Below are 23,097 nucleotides of genomic sequence, written 5' to 3'. Positions count from 1 at the left end.
AGAAGATTGTAATTGTTTCCATGTTTGGGGGAGCTGCCAGTCTAACACCGCTTGTACTTTTGCCGGGTCCATCGCCAATCCCTTCCCCAACACCCGGTAGCCTAAGTAATCTAGTTCCGCTTTGTGGAACTCATATTTCGACAGCTTAGCAAACAGTTTGTGGTCACAGAGCGTTTTCTTTGTGTCTATATATATTTCATTAGAGTTTTAAGAAATAGGACAAGGAAATACAGAAAGGGAAAGGGGAAAGGGAGTAACGTCATTTCGATATAAACTCTGCATCATTAATTTACAAATGTTTCTCATAGTCTATAAAAGTTACAATCTTTATCATAGAGTGTTTTCAAGACTTCTCTTACTACCCTCATGTGCATTTGCATGTCATTTGAATAAATAATTATGTCACCCAGGTAAATTACGACCCCTTTGTACAAGTACTCCCTGAGCACCTTGTTTATGAAATTCATAAAAACTCTGGGGGCGCCTTGTAATCCGAACGGCATTACTAAGTATTCAAATGGGCCGACGGGGGTGTTGAATGCTTTCTTCCACTCATCTCCCTCTCTTATGCGTACTAGGAAGTAGATGTCCCTCAAATTTAACTTTGTGAAGATCTTCCCCTGGGACACTGTATTCAATAGATCCGTTATGAGCGGAACCGGGTAGACATTCGATGCTGAAATCGCATTAATCCCCCTAAAGTCAGTGCAAAGTCTCAGCCCCTTGTCTTTTTTCTTGCGGAATAACACTGGTGCGATGTGAGGTGCCGTGGCTGGGCAGATAAACCCCCTGGCGAAGTTCTTATCCAAAAATTTCCGGAGCTCCATTTTCTCTGCCCAACCCATTGGGTAGATTTTGGCTTTGGGCAGGTCTTGCCCCGGGATCAGCTCTATGGTGCAGTCGGTGTTTCGGTGGGGAGGTAGCTCATTAGCCTCTTCCTCGCTAAACACCGTCTTGAGATCTCTGTATTCTTTAGGTATGAATCTCACTTCCTCTGTGGTCAGGCATAATTTCTCATTTGCCGGTGGGTGGATCGGGACCCCAGTCGTCTCACCACTTATGGCTGTTCCAGGCTGGGTCTTTAAAGTCTATGATTTGGTCACCCATCTAATGTTCAGCTCGTGTTTGGCCAGGCAACCCACCCCTAGCAACAAGTCAAATGAGGACAAGGGGGCTACTACAAAAATCTCTGTGTCCCAGTGGTCCTCTATCCCCACTGGTACCAACTGGGTTTGCTTGGTGCAGGGTTCCCCCTTCATTATTGTCCCATCCATCTGTTCAAACTGGATGGGGTGGTGTAGAAGGCTCTTGGCTAGTCCTAGAACCTCTACCATTTTAGGGGTAATTATGTCTCTGGTACACCCTGAGTCCAGCAAAGCCCTTACATGCATGAAGCGTTTTTGGGCAGGGTTCAATAAAGTTAGTGGGATGAAAAATAAAGTTCCTGTGATTCTCACCCTTGGGGCACCGTTCGATCTCTGACCTGCTGCTCAGCGCCACTCAGTGCAGGTCGCTCTCATTTCCCGGTGGCCCTTCTTCCCAGGATTCCTCTTCTGACTCCAATACTACTATAACATCCTCGTCTCGCGGGGCAGCTGCAGCGATGTTGCCCCATCCTGATTCCTTCAAGCGGCTTTTGGTCTTCTTGGATTTGGGTGCACTGGTCTTCGGAGTAAGGGGGGCCTTGAAGTATTTTAGGGCATTCATTCGCAATGTGGTTCACATCCCCACATTGGAAGCAACGCTGGAGCCCTGCGGGTTTTGGTGGCGCCCCACTGGGTCCTGGTTTCTTCCCTTCTGGTTTTGCCCCAGACTGAGACTCATGTCCCCCCTTTCCCCCTTGCTGCTGTTGACATTGGAGGGCAACACGCCGCATGTGTGTCTCCACTTCTCCCGCTAATTGGATCCACCTGGGGTTGTGGCTGTGCCGGTGGTCCCTGCAGCTGCAGCAATGGCTGTGGGGCCGGTGGCGGTCTACCTTGCAGGGCGGGTTGTCGCTGTAGGGCCAACACTTGGTTGATCTGCTGATCGACCTCTTGTGTAAGGTACGTGTTGTTCGCCCACATTTCTTCCCTCAAGTTGCATGCCATCTCCCCATCTCGAACCTCATCAATTGGAGGAAGTCTCTCAGATCCGCTCCGTCTTCTTCTTTGCCATCAGGGATTGGACTTGTTGCCTTCTCTTCCCTTCCATCACCCCCTCCTGCTCCTAGCTGATCCTGGCTGTCCTCTGCTTCCCCTTGTAATCAGAGGGGGGTAGTTCCAGGATCGCATCTTGTCTGGCCGGGCTGACATCCATTAAAATGGTGGATCTGCATGGCCCCCAATCCTTCGGGGTGATGAATAGTTGCTGGATGTGCAGTGGGGAACCCCTCCCAGCCTGTCTCCTCGTGTCCATATTGTACTACAATGGTTGCTTTGGGATCTCTCCTGGTTCACAGCCTCTGGCTTCTGGAGAGGCTGGTTGATCTGGGATCTGGTATTGTCCGATGCTTCTTCCGTAATAGTGTTAAAAGTTACTGGATCTGGTTCAGTCCCAAAGTGAGAGTTCTTTCATAATGTCAAGCTCCGATAGTCCCAATAACAATATCCTTTGTTTATTTCAAATAAATTTATTTATTAAGACCTAGAGATGCTTACAGGACAGGTAACTGAAAGAACTGAAGAATCAAGGCATACACAGAGATATATAATGGGGGTTCACAGCCATTACTATTTGGTGGGCATTTCTACCTTAAGGGTCAAATGTTACAACAATAAGCAACAGAGAAGAAGAACTGCATTTCAAAGAGATAAGGGTGTTTGAAGTTGTCAGGGCACTTCTCACACTTGTGAGACATAACAATACCTCATGAGAAGCTAACCCCCCCCTCCCCTTTGCCAGATGGCCCTGGCTATTAGGTAGTAAATACCACAACACAGCTTCTAAGAGAAAGAGATATGTAAGAGCTTGACAGAGTGACATTACAGCTTGTAAGAGTTTCCCAGTTTATCTTTACCACCAAGAACAAATGCTTTGTTTAGATTTACTCAATAATAAGCGGCCACACCTAGACGACGGCTAAAGTTCAAGCTAGAGCCTCCTGCAGTTTTCACATAAAAAGTTTAAATCAACTGCACAGAAGAAGTTCAAAGTGGGTCCAGCCAGCAGCACACTGGGAGGTTTTCCAACCTGCTTCCCACTGCATTGTTTCCTCAGTTTAATTATAGACAGTATTTTAGAAAGAGAGACTGTTGACTTGCAATAAAGCTCAAGACAATGCATACACCTAGACTGAATTGAGACCTAGATTTCTTGTCTCGTTACCAGTGCTGATTTCTCCACACCGATTTCCCCTCTGCATATTTTCTACTTGCTCCAAGCCTGGGGGCCCCATTTCTCACCCACCATCAGGACAATCCAAAGATTGTTTTGGAGTGCAGCCTGGCCCCAGTGTCTGCTTGTGTGATTGTCCTGGGGGCACCCAACTTTGGAGTGGCTAGCAGAAGAACCACTCTTTGGAGCAGGAAACAGCATATGTCCCCTTGAAGGGGAGAGTCCCCTAAACATGAGGGTGTATTAAGTGTGCTGACTAAAATTTTATTTTGGGGTGCAGAGGGTATGCAGTTATTTTAGTTCTTTATTCAAATCTTCTTTGAAATACAGGCCTCTTGGGAACAACCCAAATAGAAGGTTGTGGCACCAGAACTAGTGTTTGGACCAGGCATCACTGTATGTCTTCTTGTGGGGAACAGTCTCATGGAGTGTGGAGATGTGTCACTTGGGGTAGTCCAAAGATTGTTTTGGGAGTGCAGCCTGGCTCCAGTGTCTGCCTGTGTGATTGTCTTGGGGGCGCTAGCATGAGAACCACTCTTAGGACCAAACAGCACATGTCCCTTCAAAGGGGAGTCCCCTGGATATGGGGGTGTATGATAGATGGTAGTCCAAACTTTATTATGGAGTTGAAAGCTTTTACATGCTCCTCAGTCTTTTAGGTAGTATTCATGAATAAGTCATGGATAAGGAACGGGGGACCAACTTCAGCCTCATCCCCAGATTCTCATCATACTCTCCGGTAAACAAAGCAACCCCCTAAGCAATTAATGAATAAAACTTTATTGGTCTTAAAGGAACTTGCCTCCTTCTTTGTGCTACTGCTTCAGACCAACATGGCTGCCCACTTGGATCTATCTGAAGACGCTGCTGTGTGCAATTCTGGCGAAATCTCAAAACTCTCCCTAACTGTGTATCTCGCTAAAACAGGACAGATCAGGCACCACAAGGGCTCCAACTATGCCTATCAACATGCACAAACTAGGTCTAGAGTTTAATTGACCTGAAGAGAGAGCTGCACATCTAGAGGGAGGCCAAAGTAACTGTGTCCAATTAACATTTTAAACCGAGTGCACTGCTCCATCTGGTGGCAAGTTGTAGCAATAGCAGTCATCCCTACCCCCACCTTTTCTTCATTGTTTGAGGTGACTTCTCTGTGTCTGATATCATTTATTTCTGAAACTGTTTTTTATTGCATGTTTGTAATTTTTCATAATAATTTCAAGAGTTCTCAGAACTTAAACCATAACAGGACTGATCTTAGATCCAAATGGGTAGCCATGTTGGTATGAAGCAGCAGAACAAAGTTTGAGACCAACAAAGTTTTATTCAAGGTATTAGCTTTGGTGTGCAGGCACACTTCTTCAGATACGTAGAAATGGACCTTAACAGTTCAAATATATAGACAAATAGGTGAACAACAGATTAGCATACAGCTTAATGTTCACCTCTAAATAGGTGAACAACAGATTAGCATACAGCTTAATGAAGATGTTTTGACATATGCAAAGGGCAGCTGGAATACAAGGTGTTCATTTGATAGCTGGAATAAATACACTTCTGTTCAGTCAAAGGGCTGATTCACTGCCAGAGATAGTTTATAAGAGAAAATAATCATTTCATTGCTGTCATTACAGTCCTGTAGTTTAGTGGTTAGGTTAATATGTTGCTTTGCAATGGAAAAGAGACTTGTAGTTTCAAATATGTCTGTTTTTTTAAAAAAATGTCTGTTTTAAAGGGGACATATCTTACATGACAGACATGAAACTCCATGTCAGTGGTGTTGGTCATCTGGAAAGATAAACAATTACCAGTGTTGTGGTGAGTTGGAATTAGATATCTCTGCTTTTTCCCTCTCTTGGTTGACCAAGCTCCCTCAAAATGTTATCCTTTTTATTGTCTTGGGGAATCTGATCCAGTGAAAGGCAATTTAAGGTGTTTAATATAAGGTAATCAATGAGAGAGCAGGTAATCTTTCCCAGCTATCCCCCTGTCCAGCTCAGAAGCCTATGTGAGACCAGCTGTTTTATAGAATTGAGTAACGACATGACATTCATAAACATTACAATTGAGTAAGAACATGAATAAACTGGGAAGCAGGTTGAAAACAACAACTAATATTATAGAAATTGGCTGTGGCCATTGCTATGTTGTTAAGTGTTGGCCTTGATTTGTGACTGTTATCTGTCATGTTGTATGTGAAAGAAATTTTCTTCAGTAGCATATCAGAGAGTTCAATTGTGAGGCAAGTTCACAGACAACATGGGCATTAAAATTGCAAAAATGAAAAACACTGTACTGAGAATCAAATTCCATCTTGACTTTTCATCATGAGATGATCCTTGATATTCAGACCAGGCCTCAGTATGATGATGTAACATTTGGGGATGAAGATACAACCCAACAGCCCAGCACTGGAGGCCAATATTGAGAAGATCTGCACGGCTACCATGTATTTCCCCTTTGTACTCAGGTAGGTGGGCACAAAGGATATCCATACACTGCAGAAAACCAGCATGCTGAAGGTGATCAGCTTGGCTTCATTGAAGGCCCCAGGCAGCTTCCTGGCCAGGAAAGCCACTGTGAAGGAGATGGCAGCCAGGAAGCCCATATAGCCAAAGGCTGCATAAAACATGGCCACAGACCCTTCATTGCATTGCACTATGATCTGTCCATGATGGGAGTGCAGGAAACTCTGGGAAAGGGGGAGAGATGCCCAGCCAGATGATGCAGAGGCCAGTTTGAGCACTGTAACATAAAATGACAATAGAGTTTGCCAGACTCTTTCCCAGCCATTTCCTCATCCTGTTTCCTGGCTTGGTGACCATGAAGGCCACCCCCACAGTGATCGTTTGGCCAACACAGAAGCGATGGAGAAAATGGTGCTTAAAGCAGTTTGTTGGAGAAGGCATGTCAGTCTCCTTGGCTGGCCAATAAGCAGAAGGGAGGACAGAAAGGAATGCAGGAGTGAGATGAGAAGAATGTAGGTGAGGTCTCGGTTGTTGGTTTTAACTATCAGCGTGTCATTATATTTAATGAAGATTCCTAGAATTAGAAGTGTGATTATGGACAAGAACAGGACAAAAACAATGATAATCCCTAAAGTCTCCTCATAAGAAATGAAATGGATGTCTTTGGGAATGCAGTGAGTGTGGTCCATGTTGGGATGCTGATCTTCTGGGCACTTGGTGCAACGATCTGCATCTGGAAAATAAAAGAGTTACTTCAGCATCATGTGTATCTTATTCATATCTATGACAATGTGTACTCCTTTAGATTCCATAAAGCCTTTACACCAGGGCATTCACTGCCCTATACATTTATGGCATTCACTGCCCTTTCGGTCTTTGAGCTCAAAGTAACTAACAAGGCAACAAGCTTCAGGAACACAAAAACACCAGACCCTTAACCAGATAAAAATATCCACACAAGAGAAAGACAACATTTTTTTAAAATACAGATTTCTGAAACAGAGAGTGAGGTAAAAATGTACATCTGCTAAAACAAGCACAAAGATTAAAATAAAAATGGCAAATATATATTTATTAAGAATTTTAAAGTTCTCCACAGAACTGCTGGAGACAGCTCACAGCTCAATGAAATGGTTAAAAACAATATAAGAGCAACGATGATATAACAGATTTTAAAAACTGAAACGTGATCCCCAGCATCTCCAGTTTAAGGAATAATATAATAGCTGATGTGAAAACTCTCTACCCAAGACCATGGAAAGCCACTGCCAGTCTGGGTAGCCAATACTGCCTTTGATGGACTGTATACAGTCTTATACAGTATAAGGCAGCTTCTTGTGTTCATGTCTCCACAGCCCCCATCTAAGGCAGCTGAAACATTAGATCGAGGGGAAGGAGGCCTCCTTTATATTTGGGCAACTACATGGAAGGTGCAGTGCAAAACACAACAGACTCATCAACTGGGACCTTCGCCCAACCTGGAAGCAGTGTGGATGAGAGGGAAAAGCTTTCACTTCCCAGAACCACTGTGAAAAAGAAAGCAAAAATTCTAACTTCCAGTCGCCAAAAATGCCAACGCATATATAGCTGATCTGTGTCAAATTATCTTCAAAGTCCGCAGTTGCTTTGGAAATGAAATACCCAGGGGGAGGGGCTTCAACAACTTCCTGGTTGGGAGCCATTCCCCAGTGCTCATCATTTACTTGCTTATAATATTGATTTTTTTACCCTCCCTGACAACAAAACTTATAGTTTGAATGATGCCTCCAAAAGCTACTAAGAAGGGGAAGAAAGCAGAAAGAAAGGAAGACACTGTCTCCCTCTTAACAGAATTCTTTTCATCAACGGAGGCTCCGCCTACCTCCTCTGCAAAGCTGGGTAAGTTAAAGCCAGCTGAGAGTTTGCTCACGACAAATTTCTTAATGCAAGCTTTAAATAAACAAAGACAAGAACTGAAAAATGATATCTTGGAAATTCTAACACCAATTTGCCAACGCCTAGATGAACTGGAACAAATTTATGAACAGACTAATCAAAAGGCAGATAAAGTCATTAAGAAAGTAACAGAACTAGAAAGCTAATTAGCCTTCAAAACATCTGACATCTGGGCAAGGAAACGCATTCTGATTATCATCATCGAGAACACTCTTTGAAGTTTAGGGGGTTCCAAGAGAACACCAAGGCTGGAGTAGAATTAAGTTTATTTATGGCTAATTGGCTTGCAAGCACTTTAAATCTGGAATCTGGTGTTGTCCCTCTCCCGCAGAGAGTTCATCGAGTGGGAACAGAGAAATCTGCTTCCTCAGGATATACTAGAGACATTCTAGTTGAATTCAAAGACTTTCATACCAGACAGAGGATTTTCAAAAAGCCAGAGATCAGGGTGGCTTTATGTTTCAGGACGTAAAGACTCAAGTCTTCCCTGATTTACCTCCAGAGTTCTTAAAAATAAGAAGAGATCTTAAAGGAAAAACAGCTAAGCTCCGAGACTGTGGAATTAAATATATCTGGCTTCGATCTGGCAAGCTATCTGTTCAACATGGACAAAATCATAATATTGCTTTTGATGCTACAACTGGTGAACAAATGTTGGCTGCTATAAATTCTTTAGCATCTGAACCAACAGACAATAAAACAAGCAAAAGAAAAGAACGCTCTCCTTCAACTCCTGGCAGAGTATCTAAAATGTGTGTGCTTGAAGACTCTTTAGAAACTGAAGAAAACTTGGACTCATTTTGAAGTTAGGACTTAGGTAAAAATAATTTAATATATCTACTTGATTTATATTTGTTATTCATTTTTCTCTTCTGTAGCATTAAGCAGGTTGGAATGGCATAGCATTTGGATATGTTCCCCCATTGTTTATTGTTTTTATATATTTTCCTAGGGTTTTTTTTTTTCAATCCTTGGGAAGAGGGGCCGATGTTTCCCTTCTAGACCCTTGTAGCCATCCTGGATTGAAATGCAAGGGGTTTTTTTCTTTCATAATAGTTCAGCATAGCAATAATAGTGATGATGGGAAAAAAGAAAAGAAAAGAAAGTAAAAAAGCAAAGTTTAATGTTTAATGTTGTGTTAATATAACAAGATTAAGTAGATAATTATATGTTATTTTGTAAATCTGCTTCCAATAATAATAATTAAAAAAGGAAATGAAGTACCCTGCTGGATCCACTGAGTCTGAACCAAAAGGGGTTTTCTTCTTCCCTGTCTGGTACTACCAGGTACACCATGAACCTTGTTTGGCATCCAGCACCAGGTAATCCAATGAAGGCTCAAAGAAGATGGGGCATTTCAAAATAATGCATTCAAATGGAAGCTACATATGACTAATTTCCCCAGTAGATGATCTGTTTCAGTAAAGACCATAGGGTAGCTGTTGAAGGCTGAGATAATTGCACAAGGGGAAGGCCAAAGTCCTTTGTGCCTCATCTTGCTCCTCCTATTCAAATTTAATCCTACAGAATTTGGCAGTTGGTCCTCCACAGTTGTCATTTGACTGTGGAGAATGAGCATCAGGTCAGGGAAACCCAACCTGACTTCTTAAAATATATAAAAATATAAACTGGAAACCAGAGACTTCCCCTTCATGAGGGGATATGTTTCTCTCACCCCATCCCCAAACAAGGTAAAACCTTATGAGCCCCAATAACTTGAAAGCAACAGGGTCAAACAACAATCTCCTGGCCAGCACCACTTTCCAGAATTGGTCATGTTTCCAGTACTCCAAACCCAGCCAATGTCACCAGAAGAATTTTGTGGTTAATGGTATTGAATGTCACAAAGAGGTACTGAAGGATCAACGGGGATATGATTCCCATGTTACTCACCCCATAAGGATCATCAGTTAGGATGGCCAATGCTGTTCTGGATTCAAAGAGACTTATATTCAAGGGCCACAGAAGACCAAGATGGTATTGAGTCAAAACACTGATTACATGGAATTATTTGGGAACAACAGAGGCTCATTGTTAGATGAATAGCTCTGCAAGGCAGCATTTCTGGTTCATCCTTGATATCACCACCTCAAGGGATTCCTGGGTGATCAAAGCATCACTAAAACTGGAGAAAGCAGAAGCCCGGGGGCAGAGCAACTGCTAGTGAAGAATCAGTAAGTAAGTGGCTCAAAATTACTCAGCTACAACCTATGTGACATCAAGGGGGCTGCCAAGCCCCCAGTCCAGGCGGGGATTCCCCTCCCTGGGAGGTTCCCAACCTGCCAGCCCACATTGGGCTGGTGGGTGGAACCTCATCCTATGTCGCCGGTGTGATGACATCACCCAGAAGTGACATCATTGCGCCAGCAACTGTGCACAGCAGCTGCTCTAGGCATTTCTGGGAAAACTCTATGTTTTCCACGGACGCTCTAGCCATTTGGGAGGGAAAATTCTATGGCACAATGGTACAATGTCCTCCACTCCAGGACGAAGAGGATTTGGCAACCCTATCAAGGGGTTTACCAAGGAACATCAGCATGCCTCTCAAGAGATCCAAGAAGACTGCAGATTTGGCAAAAATGTAATATTGCGTACTGTTGGATCCTCCAAACTCCAATGAAGCCTGATTTGCATGACAGAACTGACCCTACAAAGGAAGGACCTCAGTATACAGCATTGCGCTAACAACTATGAATGCCATTGAAAGTACCATAGCCGATGGTGCTGCATGTTTCTCCATATTCAACACCATTTACTCAGTAGTCATTTCCCATGAGGTCTTTCCTTGGAAAACTGGAAAAGAAAGACTAGTCCACAAATTTCTAGAACAATGCTCAGAAAATAACAAACTATTTGCTCCATACCGAAAGGAACATCCTTTTATCCCATCACGCAGCTTCCTGAGAGGGGATGGTTCCTTCTCCACATCGAGAACAGTTATAGCAGCAAATGGGCTTTCCTTCCAGCTTCACTTTCACAAATCCAGGGAGGCAGCTTTTGGTACACTTGGAATAAGGCAGCTTCTATGTACAAAGACAAGAAACATAATCTAGGGGAATGAAAACTGATTTATTTGGCAATAATATAAATGTCTTTATAATATACTGATATAATTAAATATTGCATATTTATTATTATATCTTATATATTAAATATTGCTAGTCACTTTGATAACTGTTGTTTAAATTGAAAGGCTCATAAGACTCTCATAGATATAGTACTGAATAGATCTTTATACCTTATGCAAATAGAAATAATAAATAATAAATTAATAGAATTATTATTATATAATTAATGGGGAGTTGGAATGGGGGAAAACATAGACATTGTGGGAATTTCAGAAACTTGGTGGAATGAGGAGAATCAGTGGAACACGGTGATTCCTGGATATAAGTTATATTGCAGGGGTGGCCAGCGGTAGCTGTCCAGATGACGTTTTTTGCCTACAACTCCCATCAGCCCCAGCCATTGGCCATGCTGGCTGGGGCTGATGGGAGTTGTAGGCAAAAAAATCTGGAGAGCTACCGTTGGCCACCCCTGTTATATTGGAAGGCTAGGGAGGGAAAGCTTGGAGGTGGGGTGGCTCTGTTTGTCAGAGAGGGTATACAGTCCAGTAAGACTGAGGTCAGAGAATTAGATTCCCTTCTAGAAATGCTTTGGGTTGAAATAGAGGGCCCAAAAGGAAATTTAACTATGGGAGTTTATCATCGCCCACCAAATCGAAATATAGAGGATGATTATAATATGATGGAAGGATTAAAGATAGTGGCTAAACGTAAAAACTGTGTCATAATAGGTAATTTTAACTACCCGCAGATTGATTGGGTCAATATGTGTTCTGGTCGAGAGAAAGAGATTGAGTTTCTAGACACTCTCAATGACTGTGCTATGGAGCAGATGGTCACATAACCTACCAGGGGTAGGGCGATCCTGGATTTGGTCCTAAATAATATCCAAGACCTGGTGAGAGATGTAAAAGTGATCACACCACTTGGGAGCAGTGACCATAACGTTATTGATTTCACCATTTGTATAAATAGGGAGTTGCCCCAAAAGACCAGCACAACCACTTTACACTCAAAGGTGAACTTGTGGATCTCCTGACAAAAATATGTAATCTTTCATTGAAATCTGCCTCTGTTCCTGAGGACTGGAAGGTAGCAAATGTCACCACCATCTTCAAAAAGGGTTCCAGAGGTGATCCAGGAAATTACAGGCCAGTCAGTCTGACTTCAATACCGGGAAAGTTGGTAGAAACCATTATCAAGGACAGAATGAGTAGGCACATTGAGGAACACAGCATGGGTTCTGTAAGGGAAGATCTTCCCTCACTAACCTGCTACAGTTCTTTGAGGGAGTGAACAAACATGTGGACAAAGGAGACCCAATAGATGTTGTTTACCTTGACTTCCAGAAAGCTTTTGATAAAGTTCCTCATCAAAGGCTCCTTAGTAAGCTCGAGAGTCATGGAGTAAAAGGACAAGTCCTCTTGCGGATCAAAAACTGGCTAATTAATAGGAAACAGAGTGAGTATAAATGGGCAATCTTCACAGTGGAAGACAGTAAGCAGTGGGGTGCTGCAGGGCTCAGTACTGGGTCCCATGCTCTTTAACTTGTTCATAAATGATTTGGAGTTGAGAGTAAGCAGTGAAGTGGCTAAGTTTGCAGATGACACTAAATTGTTCAGGGTGGTAAGAACCAGAGAGGATTGTGAGGCACTCCAAAGGGATCTGTTGAGACTGGGTGAGTGGGTGTCAACTTGGCAGATGAGGTTCAATGTGGCCAAGTGCAAAGTAATGCACATTGGGGCCAAAAATCCCAGCTACAAATACAAGTTGATAGGGTGTGAACTGGCCAAGACCGACCAAGAGAGAGATCTTGAGGTCATTGTAGATAACTCACTGAAAATGTCAAGACATCAAATGATCGGTAATGATTATTGTTAATTTTAATTGTTTGCTATTTTTTTATTGTCTGGGTTTGACTGTTGTTAGCCGCCCTGAGCCTGCTTCGGCGGGGAGAGAGGGATATAAATGCGAGAAATAAAATAAAATAAAAAATAAAAGACAGTGTGCGACTGCAATAAAAAAGGCCAATGCCATGCTGCGAATTATTAGGAAGGGAACTGAAAACAAATCAGCCAGTATCATAATGCCCCTGTATAAATCAATAGTGCGGTCTCATTTGGAATACTGTGTACAATTCTGATCATCGCACGTCAAAAAGGATATTATAGCGTTGGAAAAAGTCCAGAAAAGGGCAACTAGAATGATTAAAGGGTCGAAATACTTTCCCTATGAAGAAAGGTTAAAACAAAGATTTCAGGTTTTCACGGCTGATAACATCATTAGAGTTTGTAGAATCTTTCGGGCTCAAGTGCCGTGTTCTACTGAAGAAAGTTTTTCTTCCAGACATTTCGTTCTCAGCTGAGGATGTTCTCCGCAGCTGAGAATGAAACGTCTGGAAGAAAAACTTTCTCTAGTAGAACACGACACTTGAGCCCGAAAGATTCTACAAACCCTAAAGGTTAAAACGCTTGGGGCTCTTTAGCTTGGAGAAACGTCGACTGTGGGGTGACATGATAGAGGTTTACAAGATTATGCATGGGATGGAGAAAGTAGAGAAAGAAGTACTTTTCTCCCTTTCTCACAATACAAGAACTCATGGGCATTCAATGAAATTGCTGAGCAGTAGGGTTAGAATGGATAAAAGGAAGTACTTCTTCACCCAAAGGGTGATTAACATGTGGAATTCACCGCCACAGGATGTAGAGGCGGCTACAAGCATAGCCAGCTTCAAGACGGGTTTGGATAAAAATATAGAGCAGAGGTCCATCAGTGGCTATTAGCCACAGCATATTATTGGAACTGTCTGGGGCAGTGATGTTTTATTCTTGGTGCTTTGGGGAGGGAGGCAAAGTAGAAGGACTTCTAGCCCCACTTGTGAACCTCCTTTTTTTTGGTCACTATGTGACACAGAGTGTTGGACTGGATGGGCCATTGGCTTGATCCAACATGGCTTCTCTTACGTTCATCTGTTCTTAGAAAGAAATCAATGAATTTCCCTACCTGCCTATACCAGGTGGGCCACACAATAGCATCCTGATCAATAGTTAATTTTATCTCCCCTGAGTCCTTTCTTTCTGTACTCCCAACTTTCACATTCAAGATGGAAATGTTGGGCAAGATGATCATGTTCACAACGTCTAAGTTGGCTTCTGGGACCCTGTTTTCATCAAGATCCATTCAACCCATGGAAGCATTGTGAAACTGGTAGTGTCTTAGGAAGCGATGAAGCTAGAATCACAAAGAGAACATCAGCATTTAGAAGACAGAAAACTCTTCTACAAACTCATTGTAACTGTGGTTTTTGTCTTGCTTTATACATTTAGATGTTGATACCATGCTGTCCTCTAAAGAAAGCAATGAAAAATTCTTCATGGTAGCACTACTGTCGCCTACTCCCAATGACTGAGACATGTTAGGCCAGGAGAGAATAATTAGCCAGAGTTCTGTGGTAGACTGAGGACTCAAACCTGCATGTCCCAAATTCCAGTCCAACACACTAACCACTAGACTGAGTGAAATGGTCCGGAGCCAGGATCTGCACTCAAATCTACAGGAATGTTCCTACGCACCATGGGCAATGCTTTAAGTTGGTTAATGCACAAAATCCACCACTGGTGTCTCTAGACCAAGGATGTCAAACGCATTTCTTATGAGGGCCCTATCTGCCATAAATGAGACCTTGTTGGGCCAGGCCATGTGTGTCATAAAATGTAATGCCAGGTAGTAGAGATATAAACTTTATAAAAGATACAGACAAACACAATTCTAAAAACTGAAAACATGTTTAAAAGATTAGTACTCTTGCAATATTTTGTTTATCTAACAGTCTCTTATAAATGACATCTCTTGCTCTGAATTATTGCATCAAAATCTGGAGACAATGTCTGTACTGTAGCAATCTTGAGTATGCTGTTCAGGTGTTGTTCAGGTGTGTGTATGTAAGTTGCAAACCTACTTTTGATGTATTGACATTCATTACAGAAATCTCATGGACAATGCTTAAGACCCAGGGAAAAACATTAAATGGCTTGGCATTGTGAGCTTTTGTACATAAGTTACTTCATGTGCTGGTCAGCCAATGAAGAAAATAGCTCTGTGGTTCTTGTGTGATTGAGCAAGACTGGCAAAGCAAGCTGAGATGCAGAAGGAAGCAAGAAAGAGAAGGAAGCAGATGACAGTGAGCTGCTCATTGGCCTGATAAGAGCCCTCCAGGTGCCTGATCCAGCCCTTGGGCCACATGTTTGACAGCCCTTCTCTAGACTACCTGTATCCTTTTTCAGACAATCATGATCATTCATGTCTAGTCCTTATTTTGTGTGATTATAATAACTAGAGAAATAACTAAGGAGGACCAAGCACAAATTTGTTTCCCAAATGAAATGAATTGCCTGTATTTATCTTAATGCTCTCTGTGTTTAAAAATTCTGGTTGTTTTAAATAGGCTGAGTTTCTACAGTCAGTGGACTTCTAAATTTAAGATCTGGACATTGTTTTTAATTTGGTAGATTCAGATCTAGTAGTCAGGGCTGCCACACTCCCACTACAAGCATAGCCAGCTTCAAGAGGGGGTTAGATAAAAATATGGAGCAGAGGTCCATCAGTGGCTATTAGCCACAGTGTGTGTGTGTGTATATATATATATATAATTTTTGGCCACTGTGTGACACAGAGTGTTGGACTGGATGGGCCATTGGCCTGATCCAACATGGCTTCTCTTATGTTCTTATGGCCTTTTATGAAAAAGGAATACAATCGTAGCTTTTTTCCTTCTGCGCAAGCAGTGGAATCAAGAAAATGTTCTGAGATGCTCTTCAAAGGCAACACAAATGCTGCTCCTGAGCATGAGAGGGATCAAGGTGCTCTTAAACACTTCCCCATGGTCACAGTCTAAAAAAAAAAGACCAACCCATGTCCATTGGAAATGCAGGAGCAGTTTGACAATTCCCAGGTATTGGACCGTTTGGTAGAAAAAAGGAAATTGAGTTTTATCCTTAAAAACTTTCAAATGAAAATCATGACTGACCTAATGCGGTGAAAGCCATATTTGGATTTCATCACTTTAAACAAATGTCAATAAACAGCAAAATGTTTCATATAACTGTTTGATGATAAAAGGAAACCCTTGAACAACAGGGATTGTTTTAAGCCCAGAAATTTTCTGATGGAGACCTCACACACTGTGGGGTCCCTTTCAGTGGGGATCTGACCTCCCAGCATCATAAGTGGAGGAGGGTTTTTGCCCTATTAACTATAACAACCTAAGGTCTGTAACCAGGGCTTTTTTTGAGCACGAAAACAGTTCCGACTGGCTTGGTGTCTGGGGGTGTGGCCTAATATGAGTTCCTGCTGGACTTTTTCTATTAAAAAAAAAAAAAAAGCCCTGTCTGTAACCCTCACCAGGTCATTGGAAGGTATCCTGGAAATAACATCAACATTTTAGTTAGGAAAAAATGTTTTTTGTGGGGGAGTGCAAATTGTATTGCTATAGAAACTTTTGCTCAAATGAGGCTCATAACTCAAAGTCAATATTCTTAGATTTCCATACTCCACTACCCTAGCCAGTCCTTGACCCTCTGACTGATACATAGAGAGGCCTCCAGATTGGCCTTGCAATTACAGCAAAGAAGAAGAAAGAAGAAGAGCAGCAGGAGGAGGAGAAGTTGGATTTATATCCCACTCTTCACTCAGAATCTCAGAGCTTCCCATCTTCTCCCCACAACAGACACTCTGTGAGGTAATTGGGGCTGAGAGAGCTCTGAGAGAGCTGCTCTTGGGAGAACAGCTCTGAGAGAACTGTGACTTACCCAAGGTCACCGAGAAGGTGCATGGGGAGATGTGGGGAATCAAACCCAGTTCTCCAGATTTAAGTCCACTGCTCTTAACCATTACACCAAACTGGCTATCTTTTCTAAATGAAGATGCATACAGGCCATCTAAGAAAGATAGTCCCTTTTTGCAGAGAGTTTCTTTGCTGTGTACCTGATCCTCTCTAAGTCAACAAAAACTGTTTCAGAACCTTTTAAAACTAGTGTAAGGAAGAATGCACATGAACTACCAGAGGACCTGAATCTTCTCTCAAACTCTCAACGCTCCTAAAAGCTGGCTTTGAGCTGTACCAGAAATGTTTCAAAGTCCACCAGTGTTTCTTCAGAGCGATGGGTCCCATCCCCAGTTCATACCTGAGGAACTTTGTAGGTGCTCAAGAGCACTGAAAAAGTCAGTGGAGATTTCAGACTCAGACCCTTCAAGAACAACCAACAGATGATTCTGTCCACCACATTTGTAGTTTGGAATGGTCTCCTGGGCAGAGGGTAGCAGGTCTACCAAAGCATCATACGTCACCCTGGGATGGAAAGTATTCTCATAGACAGTGTAGCCCAGGGTGATATTATTTGGTAAGAGCATGGGATTCTGGTTGATCTCCTGAATGGCCAATGAGAAGGTAAGGAGGTGCCAACTCAGCATTGGTTTCCTGCCAGGAAATATATATACATGTCAGATTGTCTAGGGGTTCTGCTATGGACCAGCACGGCTACCCTTGGAAACTTCAGGGATAGTCTGAATTGTATTAACTAGAAGGTCTGATGTGAGAAAGGAGGGCCAATTTGGTGTAGAGTTAGTGCGTGGACTCTTATCTGGGAGAACCGGGTTTGATTCCCCACTTCTCCACTTTCAGCTGCTAGAATGGTCTTGGGTCAGCCATAGCTATTACAGAGCTGTACCTGAAAAGGCAACTTCTGGGAGAGCTTCTCTCAGCCCCACCTACTGTAACGTACTCGACGCGGAGACGAGAGTAGGGCAACATGGTTTATTAGGAGCACGTTGCAAGAGAGCGAACACGCGGGCCGGGTCCCGCTTATATACAATCCCCGGTACAGCCTACAGGGTTGGTCAGGCCAATCCTGACCCATTGAACTTCCCGCCACAGCTGTTGATGGGCGGGGAGATTCGCGCCCTGCGCTCGGTCGCATATTATTTACTGATACACTACACCCCTCCCCCCCTGGTTAATGAACATAGTCTTGCAGATATGCGGGAGGTCGGCGCTCTCTGGTGGACCGTCTGGGGAGGTCCTGTGGGGGAGGCGCCGCCACCGCATCTGATGCTGCGGGGGACCCTGGTGCGGACGGTGGCGGCCGGACTGGTTCTTCGGCACCTTCGGGCTCTGGCGGTTCCGGTGCTACCTGGGCCGGCGTTAGGGGTGATGGGGCCGCGTCCTCCGGTCGGTCCCCGCTGGGCTCTTCTCCGGCTCTTGCCTCTTCTGTGTCCGTCAGTTCCTCTGGTAACGTGCGGCGCCTTAATTGGTCTATGTGCCGCCGTAGTACCTGGCCCCCCTCAGTTGATATGTCGTAGTGGCGGGACCCGGTGACTCGTAGCACTCGGCCCGCCACCCAATTGGGCCCCCTTGCGTAGTTCCGGGCGTAAACCGGGTCGCCCGCGAAGAAACCCCTGACTGCGTCCCGGACCTCGGGGCTCTCGCGGGTGTCTGACGCCCGGTCAGGGTGTAGTCTGTCCAGCCGGGTTATGAGCTTTCGCCCCATGAGGAGCTCGGCCGGGCTAACCCCTGTGACCGGGTTGGGGGTGATCCTATTGTCGAATAGGAATGCCGCTAATCGGTGGTCCCAGTCTCCCTGTACAATACGGCCCAGGGCTTCCTTGGTGGTGCGGACCATCCGCTCTGCCTGACCGTTGGTGGCTGGGTGGAAGGGGGCCGACCTTATGTGCCTAATAAGGTATCGCTGGAGGAACGCCTGGAAGTCTGCGGATGTGAAAGCGGTCCCATTGTCCGAGACTATGGTGTCCGGGATACCATGTGTGCTTAAGACCCTGCGTAATGCTCGGATTGCGGCTGCGGACGTGGTGGACCCTACGGGGATGACCTCAAGCCATTTGGTGTAGGCGTCCACAATTATCATGAAGATCTGCCCCTGGAATGGCCCCGCGAAGTCGAGGTGGAGTCTCGACCATGGTTTCCTGGTGGACTCCCACCTAGTGGCGGGGGCGCTGGGAGGCTCGGGCCGTGACTTCTGGCACGTCTGGCACCTGCGGACCCAACTCTCTATTTCCCCGTCCATTCCCGGCCACCAGACGTAGCTTCTGGCCAGGGCCTTCATGCGAACTATGCCGGGGTGGGTCTCATGGAGGGATTCTAGAACACGCCTTTGCAGCGGGGGCGGAATCACCACCCTACTCCCCCATAGTAGGCACCCCTTGTGTGCCGCTAGTTCCTCCCTCCTGACCTTATAGGGTTTGAAATCTTCCCCCATGTTCCCCTCTGGCCACCCCCTCACCACCCAGTCGAGCACCCGTGCAAGTGTCTTATGTTTCTGGGTGGCCTTGGCGACCTCCGCTGCGTGGAGGGGCGGCTCTGGGAGGCTTTCCATCAGCATGACCTGGTGTGCGGGGGCGGGGTCTGGACCCGTTTCCGGGAGCGGCAAGCGGCTGAGCGCGTCAGCGTGACCCATAGCCTTGCCGGCCCGGTGTACCAGTGTGTAAGTGTAGGAGTTGAGGAATTGATTCCACCTCAACACGCGCTGTGACAGGATTTGGGGGGTTTGTCGATCTGGGGCCAGCAGGCCTAAGAGGGGCTTGTGGTCCGTGGCTATGGTGAACCTCCGCCCGTACAGATACTCATGGAACTTGCGGACCCCCGCCACGATCGCCAGAGCCTCCTTGTCTATTTGCGCGTAATTGCGCTCTGCCGGTGTCAGTGTGCGGGAGTAGTACGCTACCGGCACCTCCCTCCCGTCCGGGAGTTGGTGCCCCAGGACTGCTCCCACCCCATACGGCGACGCATCGCAAGCCAAGATGACGGGGAGGCCCTCGTCAAAATGGTGGAGCACCGCGTTGGACACCAGAACGTCCTTGACCGCCTGAAACGCGGCGGCTTGTCGTTTGCCCCAAACCCAAGGGGCTTTTTTATCCAGTAGGCGGTGAAGGGGCTCTGCTAGGGCTGCCTTGTGGGGGAGGAATGAGTGATAAAAGTTAAGGACCCCCAAGAAGCTTTGTAGCTCCGCTTTGCAGGTGGGGGCCGGAGCTTGCACGATGGCCCGTGTCTTTTCTTCCGTGGGGTGGATTCCCGCTGCGTCCACGGCGAACCCCAGGAACTCCACCCGCGGAACCCCCAGCAGGCACTTCTCCCTCTTGACCTTGAGCCCCGCAGCCTGGAACCGGCGGAGCACCTCTCTTAGGCGGTTGCCGAATTCTTCGGGGTCCGGGGCGGCGACTAGCACGTCATCAAAAAACGGCTGGACTCCTGGGATCCCTTTCAGGAGAGCGTCCATTATACTCTGGAAGATCCCGGGAGCGACGCTAACCCCGAATTGGAGCCTCCTCACCCTGAAGGCCCCCCTGTGTGTCACTATCGTTTGGGCTTCCGCCGTCTTAGCATCTACCGGGAGCTGTTGGTAGGCCTGTGCCAGGTCCAGCTTCCCGAAGATCTTGGACCCCGCTAGGGCAGCCAGAACGTGGCTTACCACCGGCACTGGGTAGGGGTTATCCTGCAGTGCCTTGTTTATCGTGCATTTATAGTCTGCACAGATCCGCACCTCCCCGTTTGGCTTGATGGGGGTTACGATGGGGGTCTCCCAGGTGGCATAGTCCACAGGCTCCAGGACTCCCTGGGCTGTGAGGCGGTCTAGTTCGGCCTCTATTTTTGGCTTTAAAGCGAACGGGACCCTCCTCGCCTTGAGCCGAATCGGCCGGACCGTGGGGTCTAGCGGTAGGGAGATGGCCGGCCCTTTGTAGCTCCCTAGAGACCCATCGAACACGTCAGGGAACTCTTGGCATATCTCCCCGAACCCCCTGGGTGTTAGGGTTTGCCCCACCCCTTCCACCCGGATTCCCAAGGGTTTGAACCACGCCAGTCCCAGCAGGGTGGCGAGCTGGCGCTTAACCACCAGGATGTCCAGCGGGCCGTAGAAGGACCCCCGCTCGACTTGCACCCGCGCCCACCCCGCGATTTGCACCGGATTCTTCTGAAAGTCCCGGAGTATGAAGTTCGCCGGCCGTAGTTGCAGCCGCTGCCGGGGGCACAGTTCCCTCAGGGTCTCCTCCGCTATGAGGGAAATGGAGGAACCTGAGTCCACCTCCATTTGGCAGGGGTTCCCTTCGATGAGGACTGCCACTTTAATTTTATCGGGGGTGGCGAGGGGCAAGTTCAGTACCTGAAGGGACGTGGAGTCCGTGGAATGGAACTCCGCCGACTCGTGATGCGTGGTCGGCCTCCGGCGGTTGGGCTTGGCTCGGCAAGCCCTCGCAATGTGGCCCGTTTTTCCGCAGCTCCGGCAGTCCCAGTTCCGGTATCGGCAGTCCCGCCTGTCGTGGGGGTCGCCGCAGCTGGCGCACTTGGTGGCCGGAACCCTCTCCGTCTCTGGGGGTCGTTCGGCTGCTCGGGGGCGTTGGGCGGCTCTGCTGGGTGGCCCGGCTGGGCGGCGCAGCTGGTGGGCTTCTTCCTCCTCTGGGCAGTCGTGGTCCAGCTCCTCGTGGTGGGCGGCTTCTGTCCGGGCCTTGGGGAAGGTCCTAGAGGTCCTCTCGAACGCCACTGCCTCGCTGAAGGTGCTCTGGAGGGTGAGCTCTTCCTTGGCGAAGAGCTTCTGCTGGAGCCTCTCGTCGCGGAGGCCCCACGTGAATCGGTCGGCCAGGCTGTCTTCCAGCTGTGGGAAGCTGCAGTTCCCGGCGATCTTGCGGAGAGCCGCCAGGTAATCGGCGGCCGATTCCCCCACGGCCTGGTCTCTTCTGTGGAACAGGAACCGACGGGCCACCCGCGAAGGCTGTGGCGAGAAATGGCCGGTGAGGAGCCTGATGATCTCCTCGTAGGACTTCTCCGTGAGGCGGGCGGGAGCCGAGAGACCCTTGGCGATCTCGAACGTGGCTGGCCCGCAGATGCTCAGGAGAACGTCCCTCTTTGAGCCTGCGTCGGTGACCTTGTTGGCCCTTAGGTAGAACTCGACCCGCTCCGCGTAGGACTCCCAGGCCTCGGGGTTGGCGGGGTCGAAGGTCTCGATGTAGCCGGTGGTTCCGTTCTGTGTGGCCATGGCGGCGGCGGTCAGGCCTCGTGGTTGCCCTAGATCTCCGTGGTAGCCGCTGAGGCTAAGATCCCATCCTCGTCGCCAGTGTAACGTACTCGACGCGGAGACGAGAGTAGGGCAACATGGTTTATTAGGAGCACGTTGCAAGAGAGCGAACACGCGGGCCGGGTCCCGCTTATATACAATCCCCGGTACAGCCTACAGGGTTGGTCAGGCCAATCCTGACCCATTGAACTTCCCGCCACAGCTGTTGATGGGCGGGGAGATTCGCGCCCTGCGCTCGGTCGCATATTATTTACTGATACACTACACCTACCTCACAGGGTGTCTGTTGTGGGGGAGGAAGATAAAGGAGATTGTGAGCTGCTCTGAGACCCTGAGATTCAGAGTGAAAGATGGGATATAAATCCAATATCTTCTTTCTTTAAACTAAAACTGCAATCCTGTGCATGTGTAGAGAGTAGGTGCCATAGTGCTCACTGTAGATTACTTCCGAGTAACCATGGAGAGCAAGCCCAATGAGGAAAGGCTAAGGGACTTGGGGATAATCAGTCTGGAGAAGAGGAGGTTGAGGGGGGAGACATGATTGCTCTTCTGAAGTATCAGAAGGGCTGTCACTTAGAGGAGGGCAGGGAGTTGTTCCTGCTGGCAGCAGAGAAGAAGACTGGCATAGGAAAAACTTTTTAACAATATGAGTTGTTCAACAGTGCAATCAATCCCCTCACTGGCAGTCTTTAAGCAGCGGCTGGACAAACACATGTCAGGGATGCTTTGAGAAACCAGACCAGCAGTGCAACAGTTCAAAAACAGCTTGTCAACAATTTGCATTATGGTCCCTGTGGCTTGAAAGAGCTCTACTCAGATAGTGCTATCAGAGGCATTGTATTTGAAAGCTAGGAAGCCTGCAATTCCTCCCTTTCAACTCCTAAACCAGAGGCGATCCCGGCCACTGTTTCTGCCAGATTAGTGGGATCCAACATTTTCTGTAATAAACCCACATCCCTTCAAAAAAAACGTGCTTGATTCAAGGTTCTGATCTCTCCTCCCCAACCCCCAACCCCACACACCCATGCTCTCTTCTCTTAGGCTTGGACCATGCCACAACAGTTTTGAAATATGAAACGCAACCAGGTCTTGGCCACATGAAAATGTGAAGCTGCCTTATACCCATCTCTCTAGTGCAGGGGTGGCCAAACTGTGGCTCAGGAGCCACATGTGACTCTTTCACACACACCGTGTGCCTCTTGAAGCCCTCACCAGAGAAGCCATTTGTCTCTTTAA

The 23,097-nt window shown here is 46.7% G+C and overlaps 1 protein-coding gene across 1 annotated transcript; it reads right to left on the bottom strand.

The window, feature by feature from the left end:
* Positions 1-1,500: 1,500 nt before the first annotated feature.
* Positions 1,501-21,792, bottom strand: LOC132571956 (uncharacterized protein K02A2.6-like; the record flags this gene model as incomplete). The annotated part of the gene is made up of 8 exons (XM_060238748.1): positions 1,501-1,665; positions 5,762-6,007; positions 7,645-7,712; positions 16,966-17,209; positions 18,463-19,075; positions 19,235-19,650; positions 19,735-20,916; positions 21,427-21,792. Coding segments are annotated over 8 exons (3,300 nt in total), but the record flags the coding sequence as incomplete, so codon positions are not given.
* Between the last annotated feature and the right edge of the window lie 1,305 nt (positions 21,793-23,097).

Source organism: Heteronotia binoei, chromosome 5 (genome assembly GCF_032191835.1).
Source record: "Heteronotia binoei isolate CCM8104 ecotype False Entrance Well chromosome 5, APGP_CSIRO_Hbin_v1, whole genome shotgun sequence".
Classification (NCBI taxonomy): Eukaryota; Metazoa; Chordata; class Lepidosauria; order Squamata; family Gekkonidae; genus Heteronotia; species Heteronotia binoei.
This window is presented reverse-complemented; position numbering and strand designations above follow the sequence as displayed.